Below are 12,471 nucleotides of genomic sequence, written 5' to 3'. Positions count from 1 at the left end.
CTGGGTTTGAGTGTTGGGTAGACAAAGCAAAAAAGCACACAACCCCCAAAACAAGCTCACTGCTTTTGGCGCCTTTATAAAAGGCTATAACTGTTGTACAAACCCCAAAACCAGTGAAGTAGGCACATTTTCAAAATCATAAATAAAAACAGAATACAATGATTTGCAAATCTTTTCAACCAATATTCAATTGAATAGACTGTTAAGACAATATACAAAAAAGACTGAGAAAGTTGAGGAATGCCCATCAAACATTTATTTGAAACATCCCACAGGTGAACCGCCTAATTGGGAACAGGTGGGTGCCATGATTGGGTATAAATGCAGCTTCTATTAAATGCTCAGTCATTCATAAACAAGGATTGGGCGAGGGTCACCACTTTGTGAACAAATGCTTGAGAAAATTGTCGAACAGTTTAAGAACAAAATTTCTCAACAAGCTTTTGCAAGGAATTTAGGAATTGCACCATCTACGGTCTGTAATATCATCAAAAGGTTCAGAGAATCTGGAGAAATCACTGGACTACGATGATATTATGGACCTTCAATCCCTCAGGCGATACTGCATCAAAAAGCGGCATCAGTGTGTAAAGGATATCACCTCATGGGCTCAGGAACACTTCAGAAAACCACTGTCAGTAACTACAGTTCGTTGCTACATCTGTAAGTGCAAGTTAAAACTCTACTATACAAAGCAAAAGCCATTTAACAACAACACCCAGAAACGCTGCCGGCTTAGCTGGGCCCGAGCTCATCTAAGATGGACTGATGCAAAGTGGAGAAGTGTTCTATGGTCTGACGAGTCCAAATTTCAAATTGTTTTTTGGAAACTGTGGACGTCGTGTCCTCCGGAACAAAGACGAGAAGAACCACCCAGATTGTTATAGGCGCAAAGTTCCAAAAGCCAGCATTTGTGATGGTATTGGGATGTATTAGTGCCCAAGGTATAGGTAACTTATACATCTGTGAAGGCACAATAAATGCTGAAAGGTACATAGAGGTTTTGGAGCAACATTTGTTGCCATCCAAGCAACGTTATCATGGACGCTCCCGCTTAATACAGCAAGACAATGCCAAGCCACGTGTTACAACAGCGTGGCTTCATAGTAAAAGAGTGCGGGTACTAGACTGGCCTGCCTGTAGTCCGGACCTGTCTCCCATTAAAAATGTGTAGTGCAATATTAAGCCTAAAATACCACAACGCTGAAAAACGTAAGCCGTACATCATGCAAGAATGGTAAAGAATTCCACCTCAAAAGCTTAAAAAATTGGTCTCCTCAGTTCCCAAATGTTTAATGGGTGTTGTTAAAAGGAAAAGCCATGTAACACAGTGGTGTCTTTGCAGTGTATTCAATTGAATTTAAGTTAAAAAGGATTTGCAAATCATTGTATTCTGTTTTTATTTACGAATTACACAACGTGCCAACTTCACTATATATGCATACATCTTTTTGTTATTATTAGTTACTGGTATCAGCCTTTCAGCTTTTTCTGTATCAATTTTACATTTTCGCATTATCTTACTATTTTTGTGGTTCTTCATTTTTGTATATGTTATTTCTATAATGTGCTGCGGACCAATAATTTGGACACCAATGGTTTACGTATTTCATTGGAAAGGCAAGGTGTTATTAACGCAGTTCCTGCAAGTCAAAGCTACCTGGGCGCATGTTCATGGCACCTTCCAGGTGTGTCACGCAAATTTGACAGCAATAAGCGAACGAAGGCGTCCTCAATGCAATGTCCCCTCTAAATCCATAACCCTCGCCTCTATAGCGGTAAATAAACGGCTTCCTACAAGTACAGTATTATAATCACTAGGACAAGGAATAGCTGAACATACTACACAACACATTGTAGGAGGGTATAAAGTGTAGCTAACTGCTAAGATGGAACCCTTGAATATTAACAGGGGTCAATATAAATATTGACAGTAACAATACCAGATATAATATATTGTCGATACTACAGTCCTTCGGTCGATATTTTTTACTATCACTTAAAAACTTTTTTTTTGTTTTTTTAATTGTTTACAAACTCAGGAAATAAGAGCCAATTGTCCTTTTAGCTTATGTTTAATCATTTTTATTATAAATATTAAATGTAATAAAATATAGAATGTATTTGAATAGTAATTGATACCGTAGCACCGCCATCCTGTTTTCTCTCGGATTACAACTATTATCAACAATTTAATCATGCATTGATCCTGAAAATTTGAGGTACTGTATAAAACCAATCCTGCCGCTGTAACTACATGGTATAGGTGGGTTGCAATCACGTGAGTATGAGGCACATTCGGGCATTTTCGGGTTCCAGGCGATGGTCTAAGCCCTATTAGACTACTGTTTATTTACCTGAATCAGTCCAGATTTATTTTGAAAGATTGAGAGGCAAATATAAAACAGTGTAAAAAATGTTTACACTCTTAAGAAAAATATATTTTTAAAATAATTAAACCATTAATCACCAAGAGGTTACTGCTACTTCATGTGATACTTACAGCTTTTACACAAGAAAAGATTGGAGGCACATCATGTCTTTACATCTGAGGGGTCCACAAAATAAACAATAATCCTTGAAAGACAAATTTGCACTACTTTGTGCAAGGATAAGTATTGTATTTGATTGACGTAATGAGTGCCGTGCTGCTGTGATCGTAACACTAATGAGAGAAATTATACATTTGTTTGCCATAGTTAGCTTTTACAGCTAAAACCGTAGCATGATGATGTGTTACAACGCTAGAAAAATAGTTCCTCAGTGTTTGCTCTTGCGATAATAATGTGGCCACAGTTTGGTTATTAAACAGGTTAAATGTTAAACATGAATTAGGTATTGTTGACATTCTTTGGATGCATTTTAAAGTGAATTAGAGGTAGAATTGATTTCCCCCATTAGCTGCATTGCTAGCCACCTAGAACAAGCCGATTTTTAAATGTTAGAATGCAAAAAAAAAACTACTTTTGTCTTCTTGTCTTTCATAATGATTGTGAACAATAAGCAAAATAAAATTTAAAAAGTGCAGTTCCCCTTTAAGTTGCAAGCAAAGATGTGCGTTACAAGCATCCTTGCCATAAGTTGATGTAGCAAATGTCACAGTGAACCCCGTAAAATCCAACCAAAACATCGGGGCTTACTCGCCAGCATTAGCTTAAAAGATCGACATAACTTTGTTTTTCCAACCACGGAAAATTAAGACAGTGAGTGCTTTAGGGCAGTGCTGAGAAAAAAAAAGTGGATGATATTAATCTAATTAATAAAATAAATCATTAAAACCATGACCACACATGTAGCCAACTTGGCGAAACAATTTGAGTAAATCACTGCAAGTCTGCATTAGGGTTGTACGGTATTACGGTATGAGTATAGTACCGCGATACTAATGATTCATATTCGGTACTATACTGTCTCTGAAAAGGACCGGTCCCCCACACCCCACCGTCGTAGTCACGTCGTGTCACTGCTGGTTTACGAGCAGACGAGCATGTTCCGCAGCACACAATCACAGAGTACTTACAAGCAGAAACAGTGGGTTGGTAGAAAAGGGAGAACGGATGCATTTTGGCTTAAAAACGAACGATAAAGGTGAAGTTATAACACTGAAACACCCTCAGGAAGAGGTGCTTTAAATCATGGCTAGCTAGCTAGCGGCTAAAGTCCATCCGCAGTCTACAGTGTTGTAGCTACTTTGAACTCACTAATCCTGGTCTCCATGGCGACAAATAAAGTAAGTTTCTTTCAAAGATCATCCCTGCAGGACAAGGAATAGCTAAATATGCTTCACTGCACACCGTAGCTCACTGGCGCCACCACTAATGATGCCGTACCTGAATGTAAACAAATGCCATGGGTGGATTTACACCTGACATCTACTGTAATGATATTAAATGCAAGAGTGTATCTAGTCGATACTCATATGATTACATCTATATTTTGTAGCATCACACAATCTTCATTTGTTTTGTTTTTTTAATTCATATTACGTTTATAAACTGAGGAAATATGTCCCTGGACACATGAGGACTTTGAATATGACCAATGTAACGACTTGGTATCGAATTGATACCCAAAATTGTGGTATCATCCAAAAACTAATGTAAAGCATACAAACCACAGAATAATAAGTGATTATTACATTTTAACAGAAGTGTAGATAGAACATGTTAAAATAGATTAGAATATTAACAGTAAATGAACAAGTAGATTAATAATTAATTTTGTACCACTTGTCCTCAATAATGTTGACAAAATAATACAATGATAAATGACACAATATGTTAATGCATATGTCAGCAGACTAAATTAAGAGCCTTTGTTTGCTTACTTACTACTAAATGATAAGTTGTCTTGAATGGTCACTATTTTATTTAAGGACAAACTTGCAATAAGAACATATGTTTAATGAAACGTAAAATGCAATGTTGTGGTCCCCTTCATTTGGAAAAGTATCGATATACTTTGGTACCGGTACCCAAAATATTGGTATCAGAACCACAATCGTCTGCACCATAATGGAGCAACATTATTTTAATGCCAGCCAAGAATGTTAAAATAATATCTAAGTGGCCCACATTTGTCCATAAAAATATGGCAAAGCTGCTGATGGTGTGTTTGACTGAGAAGCAATTGGAACTGGAACTGCTCTCCAAGGTAAAGACTATACATTAATTGAGTGATTGATTGATTGATTGATTGATTGAGACTTGTATTAGGGTAAAGACTATACATTGATTGATTGATTGATTGATTGATTGATTGATTGATTGATTGATTGATTGATTGATTGATTGATTGAGACTTGTATTAGGGCTTCACGGTGGGAGAGGGGTTAGTGCGTCTGCCTCACAATACGAAGTTCCTGCAGTCCTGGGTTCAAATCCAGGCTCGGGATCTTTCTGTGTGGAGTTTGCATGTTCTCCCCGTGAATCCGTGGGTTCCCTCCGGGTACTCCGGCTTCCTCCCACTTCCAAAGACATGCACCTGGGAATAGGTTGATTGGCAACACTAAATTGTGAGTGTGAATGTTGTCTGTCTATCTGTGTTGGCCCTGCGATGAGGTAGCGACTTGTCCAGGGTGTACCCCGCCTTCCGCCCGATTGTAGCTGAGATAGGCGCCAGCGCCCCCCGCGACCCCAAAAGGGAATAAGCGGTAGAAAATGGATGGATGGATGGACTTGTATTAGTAGATCGCACAGTACAGTACATAACCCATACAATTGACCACTAAATGGTAACACCCGAATAAGTTTTTCAACTTGTTTAAGTAGGGGTCCACGTTAATCAATTCATGGTATAAATATATATACCAAGGGTGTCAAACGTGCGGGCCGGATCAGGCCCGCGAACAGGTTTCATCCGGAGTTTGCTAAGTATACAAATTAACCTAAATTTTTTGAATGAAAGAAACAGCTCTTCTACATGTGTCTACTGGATGTTGCAATAGCAATTATTTGTATCTCTGGATGATGGTACATATGTACAAAATAAACCACATGATATTGGTACATCAATCGAGGAAAATGATCATACTACATACATGGCATACTGTACCGCATTTTTTGGACTATAAGTCGCAGTTTTTTTCATTGTTTGGCCAGGGGTGCGACTTACACTCAGGAGCGACATACAGTATGTGTGAAATTATTAAAACATTAGCGTAAAATATCAAATATTATTATTTAGCTCATTCACGTAAGAGACTAGACGTATAAGATTTCATCGGATTTAGCGATTAGGAGTGACAGATTGTTTGGTAAACGTGTAGCATGTTCTATATGTTATAGTTATTTGAATGACTCGTACCATAATATGTTACGTTAACATACCAGGCACGTTCTCAGTTGATTATTTATGCGTCATATAACGTACACTTATTCAGCCTGTTTGTCACTATTCTTTATTTATTTTAAATTGCCTTTCAAATGTCTATTCTTGGTGTTGGATTTTAATCAAATAAATTTCCCCCAAAAATGCGACTTATACTCCAGTGCGACTTAAATATGTGTTTTTCCTTCTTTATTATGCATTTTCGGCAGGTGCGACTTATACTCCGAAGCGACTTATACTCCGAAAAATACGGTAATTTGATTTTGATACTTTTTGATTTTGATAGATTGAAAATGAACACCATTGAGTTGACTGGTGAACATTATCACATCATTCATTCAGAAAATATAAATCATGACAAGTAAAGATAGAATACTATTAACCGCAACATGTAAGTGTAAAAAAACAACAACATAAAGATCTGTACATTTTCGGAATGTACTTCTTCTATTTTTAAACACAGAAAACAATCTGAAGGTGTCTTTATTTTTAAGTTATCGTGCAGGGATTTTAGGTAGTAGATTTTTCTCCACATGGCCCCCGATCTAAAATGAGTTTGACACCTCTGATATATACTATCAGCATAATATTAATATTGCATTACTTCATAAAACCTGCAATGAGTGGCGACTTGTCCAGGGTGTACCCCGCCTTCCGCCCAATTGTAGCTGAGATAGGCGCCAGCGCCCCCCGCGACCCCAAAACTGAATAAGCGGTAGGAAATGGATGGATGGATGGATACTTCATAAAATTCCTTATATTCTACTGTTTTTACACAATATGTATTGTCTAAAAGTCTGTTTTTCTATTTAAAATGCATGTTACATGTTCAATTCAATGCATTTCAATAGGAGATTTTAAATACAAGTGTCCTGAGTTTGGAGCTTTGTCACCAATTCGTCTCGTAAATTGAGGAATGTCCCTGGACAAAAAAAACGGACTTACTTTTTGTCAGTTTTGTTTGATCCGCTGCTGTCATTTGAGTTTTGACAAGTCAACATTTGTCCCTCCCGCTTCAGAATCCCTTCCAGTTTACGAGCAGTATCAAATACAACAAATGACACCATACCTTCTACGACTCCTTCCCTGTGACGGTGCGGAGAGTTGCGGTGACATTTCAGGCCCAGCAGTCCGGCAAACATGTCGACATGAAGAAGGAGAAAAAGGAGGTCCAACTAGAGCTTATGGACTTCTTACATCCTCCATGTTTGGAACACGACAGCAGACATGCAGTCCACGACGCTCACTTCACTTCCGTTGTGGAAAACTAAATATTTTGTTTTGAAATCCGAGTGCGACAAGTAACTATTAAAAAGTGTTACCAAACGTCTTGAATAAACACTTTTTAAATACTAAAACGGAACAGAGAACTTGTAACGGACCATCTGACGCAAAGCAGCGAGTCCAGTTACGCGCGGAGAGACGAAAAGATATTCTGTGGGAATAACAAAGAAAACGTCCACAAGTGGTGTTAAAAGATCACCCGGTGTTAACAATTAATAATTATCGATTGTATGGATCATCAATGAGTCCGTCGGTGGTCCCTGCGTCCTGAGTGCGTCGTGTTGGAGCTACGAGGCGGTCAGGAATTTGACTCCAATTCAGCCTCCTTCAGACCGCCTCAATTGTACAGCAAAGCATCCTATGAATGTTACACACACTCCATACACACACTTCATACACACACTTCATAATCCACAAAAAAGCTCCATGTTGTCATTGTCAGCATTTTGATGAGTTAATGTTTATAAATACAGTGGGGCAAAAAAGTATTAAGTCAGCCACCGATTGTGCAAGTTCTCGCACTTAAAATGATGACAGAGGTCTGTAATTTTCATCATTGGTACACTTCAACTGTGAGAGACAGAATGTGAAAAAAAAAATCCAGGAATTTACATTGTAGGAATTTTAAAGAATTTATTTGTAAATTATGGTGGAAAATAAGTATTTGGTCAACCATTCAAAGCTCTCACTAATGGAGGGAGGTTTTGGCTCAAAACCTCACGATACATGGCCCCATTCATTCTTTCCTTAACACGGATCAATCGTCCTGTCCCCTTAGCAGAAAAAATAGCCCCAAAGCATGATGTTTCCACCCCCATGCTTCACAGTAGGAATGGTGTTCTTGGGATGCAACTCAGTATTCTTCTTCCTCCAAACACGACGAGTTGAGTTTATACCAAAATGGATACATGGATGATACAGCAGAGGATTGGGAGAATGTTATGTGGTCAGATGAAACCAAAATAGAACTTATATGTGTGTGTGTGTGTGTGTGTGTGTGTGTGTGTGTGTGTGTGTGTGTGTGTGTGTGTGTGTGTGTGTGTGTGTATATCCATCCATTTTCTACCGCTTATTCCCTTTTGGGGTCACGGGGGGCGCTGGCGCCTATCTCAGCTACAATCGGATACATATTTATATATACATATATACATACATACATATATATATATATATATATACATATATATATATATACATATATATATATATATATATATATATATATATATATACATATATATATATATATATATATACATATATATATATATATATATATATATATATGTGTGTGTATATATGTATTTATTTTTATAGCCAGGCCACCAGCCAAAATATTTTAACCCAATGCGGCTCCCCAAGTCAAAAAGTTTGGGGACCCCTGGTCTAAACTGTCATGTCGGCTCATGCTTACATTATTATTAGTGCATCTCCTGGGAGTCAAGTTCCCCCCTGTCTCTAAAACCTAATGACGCCTCTGTTTCAAACTTCAATCAATGGTCCTTGAATGCATCATAGTTATGTGCAATGAGATGCAAAAGTGAAACTTATACATAACTTCCTCCTATGCTGCCCCTGATGGATTTATTATGGTTGTACATTTCTTCTATCACCTCACCCTTGGTCCAAAATACTATGTAAAGTGGGTGAGTGCAACATTTTCATTCAGAATCTTCACCAAAAATGTATGTTGGTTTTCATAGACTGTCTCCATTATGCACATGTTGGTGACTCAGTCGTTGCCCTTTTTTATCGAGTACAGCTGCACAATAAGCCATCATAAAAAACGTGTAGCATATAGTGAAAGTCCAAACAAAGTCAACCAGAGCACTAGTGTGTGTTTTCAGTTAGCCAAACCCATCCATCCATTTTCTACCGCTTGTGAAGTGAAGTGAATTATATTTATGTAGCGCTTCTTTTCTAGTGACTCAAATCGCTTTACATAGTGAAACCCAATATCTAATTTTGACATTTAAACCAGTGTGGGTGGCACTGGGAGCAGGTGGGTGAAGTGTCTTGCCCAAAGACACAATGGCAGTGACTAGGTTGGCGGAAACGGGGATCGAACCTGCAACCCTCAAGTTGCTGGCACGGCTGCTGTACCAACCGAGTTATACCCCCCTGTCCCTCTCAGGGCCGCGGGGTTGATGGAGCCTATCCCAGCTGCACTCTGGACAAGTTGCCCTCAGTGGAAATATGGCGCTCAGAGAGAGTCTCACTGCCACCTTGATGGCAGAGCTGGAATTTGCCTCCGGTAAGAGAGATGCACGTGCTGCTTGCAGTCTGCCCCTTCAAATAGATAAGGCACGCTCAGATTACCCTAAAGATTAGATCTACCTAGTAATTCCCTGCTGATGTAAAGAGGGGAGGGGCGACCAGAACACGCATGACTGTACATAAGCCTATGTGGAATCACGACAGTGTGACGTGTTGTGCCGCAACACTGCCTCATGACTTCTTATAGAATAGAAAAGAAATAGGCTTTTCCAAAACCCAAAACCAGTGAAGTTGGCACGTTGTGTAAATCGTAAATAAAAACAGAATACAATGATTTGCAAATAATTTTCAACTTATATTCAATTGAATAAACTGCAAAGACAAGATATTTAATGTTCGAACTGAGAAACTTTTTTTTTTTATTCAAACAATGATTAACTTAGAATTTAATGGCAGCAACACATTGCAAAAAAGTTGGCACAGGCGGAGCCGATGGTCCGACAGACGGGCAGGGCATGCTGGCCCAAGATGGCGGCAAGGAGGCGGAGGATGCGAGCGAGAGGCGAGGCGTGCCGAAAGCGACGCCACAATCAAGTTCAGGTGCGTGGATCGCGCACCGGGACACAATTAATATATCTCCTAACTGTATAAAATGGGAGAAGGAGGGGAGAGCAGCAGAAAGAGTAGGAGAGCCGGCAGCAGCGACCGAAGAGCGAGAGAGAGCTAGACGGCGACGACGAAAGCGACCAAAGAGCGAGAAGCAGAGGAGGAGCTGAAAAGCAACCCGGCAGGAGACAGCTTTATTGAAAAATAAAACCTGCAAAAGAGATGTCCTTCCTTGGTGGTCAGTGGAACCCGCACGACTACGACAGTGAGGTACTGTCACAATGGTCTTTCTTTTTCACAACACTCCGTAAACGTTTGGGAACTGAGAAGACCAATTTTTGAAGCTTTTGAGGTGGAATTCTTTCCCATTCTTGCTTGATGTACAGCTTAAGTTGTTCAACAGTTTGGCGTCTACGTTATGGTATTTTAGGCTTAATATTGCACCACAGATTTTCAATGGAAGACAGGTCTGGCCTACAGGCAGGCCAGTCTAGTACCCACACTCTTTTACTATGAAGCCACGCTGTTGTAACACGTGGTTTGGCATTGTCTATGCTGAAATAAGCAGGGGCGTCCATGATAACGTTGCTTGGATGGCAACATATGTTGCTCCAAAACCTGTATGTACCTTTCAGCATTAATGCTGCCGTTACAGATGTGTAAGTTACCCATACCTTGGGCACTAATAGACCCTCATACCATCACAGATGCTGGCATTCCAACTTTGTGCCTATAACAGTCCGGATGGTTCTTTTCCTCCTTGGTCCAGACGACACGACATTCACAGTTTCCAAAAACAATTTTAAATGTGTACTCGTCAGACCACAGAACACTTTTACACTTTGCCTCAGTCCATCTGACATGAGCTCAGGCCCAGCGAAGCCGGCGGCATTTTTGGATGTTGTAGATAAATGTCTTTCATTTTGCATAGTAGAGTTTTAACTTGCACTTACAGATGTAACGACAAACTTTAGTTACTGACAGAGGTTTTCCGAAGTGTTCTCGAGCCCATGAGGTGATATCCTTTACACACTGATGTCGCTTTTTGATGCAGTACCGCCTGAGGGATCGAAGGTCACGGGCATTCAATGTTGGTTTTCAGCCTTGCTGCTTACATGCAGTGATTTCTCCAGATTCTCTGAACCATTTGATGATATTACGGACCGTAGATGGTAAAATCCCTAAATTCCTTGCAATAGCTCGTTGAGAAATGTTGTTCTTAAACTGTTGGACAATTTGCTCACGCATTTGTTCACAAAGTGGTGACCCTCGCCCCATCTTTGTTTGTGAATGACTGAGCATCTCATAGAGGCATGCTTTTAAACCCAATCATGGCACCCACCTGTTCCCAATTAGTCTGCACACCTGTGGGATGTTCCAAATAAGTGTTTGATTAGCATTCAAACACAACTTTTTTGAAACATGTTGCAGGCAGCAAATTTCAAATGAGCTAATATTTGCCAAAAAATAACAAAGTTTTAAGTATCTTGTCTTTGCAGTCCATTCAATTGAATATAGGTTGACAAGGATTACTGTTTTTATTTACGACTTACACAACGTGCTAACTTCACTGGTTTTGGGTTTTGTATTTTCATTTCACATTAAGAACAACAAAATTGCGGAACTCTGATGGCAGAAGCAGCCAAGCAAAGGCGCTAACCACAATCCATCAGGAGCAGTTAGGGGTTTGGTGTCTCAACGATGAGCTCGCCAGGCTTGGATGGAATCAGTAACCTGCTCAGTGGAGTGTCCGCCCTGAGATCAGTATGTTGTGAGTTCAAACCCCGGCTGAGTCATACCAAAGACTATAGAAATGGGACCCATTACCTCCCTGCTTGGCACTCAGCATCAAGGGTTGGAATTGGGGGTTTAATCACCAAAATGATTCCCGAGCACAGCCACCGCTGCTGCTCACTACTCCCCTCACCTCCCAGGGGGTGGAACAAGGGAATGGGTCAAATGCACAAGGTAATTTCACCACACCTAATGTGTGTGTGACTATCAGTGGTACTTTAACTTTAACTTTAACCCACTGGTTGCAAGGCAGCCACTCTACCCACTGATTGCAATGATTAATGTAAACAATAATTTGTGTCAGCTTGCAAAAAATGTCCGTACTATTTGTCGATGTAACACAAGTGCCATGTAGCACTTTTATTTAATTTTTTTTTTTTTTTTAAATGTAGATTTAAGTGAAGCAATTGAATTCAAGACAAAAGTCATAGCAAAGTCTGGCGTTTGCCAGCAGTCTCTTGTCTTTAATATAGGCAAAAGTGATATTAAACATTAATCCATCAATTTAATTTGTCTTTTAAATGCATTGTGTGCTACATGATAAAATAATATTTGTATCTATAAAAGTGTTTTGTGCGCATTTTCATACATTTATGCTTTGAACAACACCTTTGGAACGGACCAATCACAAAAACCGAGTATACCATTTTAGAACAATACAGCTTGCGCGGCATATAGATTAATGATCAGCTAGATAAAATAGATAACCCATTTTTAGACCAGTTGATCTGCCATTTATTT

The 12,471-nt window shown here is 39.4% G+C and overlaps 1 protein-coding gene across 10 annotated transcripts in view; it reads right to left on the bottom strand.

Annotated features, from left to right (window-relative positions):
* Positions 1-7,444, bottom strand: part of disc1 (DISC1 scaffold protein) — a 119,057-nt gene extending 111,613 nt beyond the window's left edge. For all 10 annotated transcript variants that reach the window (XR_009808113.1, XR_009808112.1, XR_009808114.1 and 7 more), the window contains exon 1: positions 6,899-7,444. Coding sequence is in view for 6 of the 10 variants with exons in the window: in XM_061910653.1 (XP_061766637.1) it covers positions 6,899-6,971 (73 nt within the window). In the remaining 4 variants the exon portion in view is untranslated. The remainder of the gene's footprint in view (positions 1-6,898) is intronic.
* Between the last annotated feature and the right edge of the window lie 5,027 nt (positions 7,445-12,471).

The sequence above is a fragment of the Nerophis ophidion genome, linkage group LG09, assembly GCF_033978795.1.
Source record: "Nerophis ophidion isolate RoL-2023_Sa linkage group LG09, RoL_Noph_v1.0, whole genome shotgun sequence".
Taxonomy (NCBI): Eukaryota; Metazoa; Chordata; class Actinopteri; order Syngnathiformes; family Syngnathidae; genus Nerophis; species Nerophis ophidion.
The sequence above is the reverse complement of the archived record's forward strand: the minus strand, read 5'-3'. Positions and strand labels throughout refer to the sequence as shown.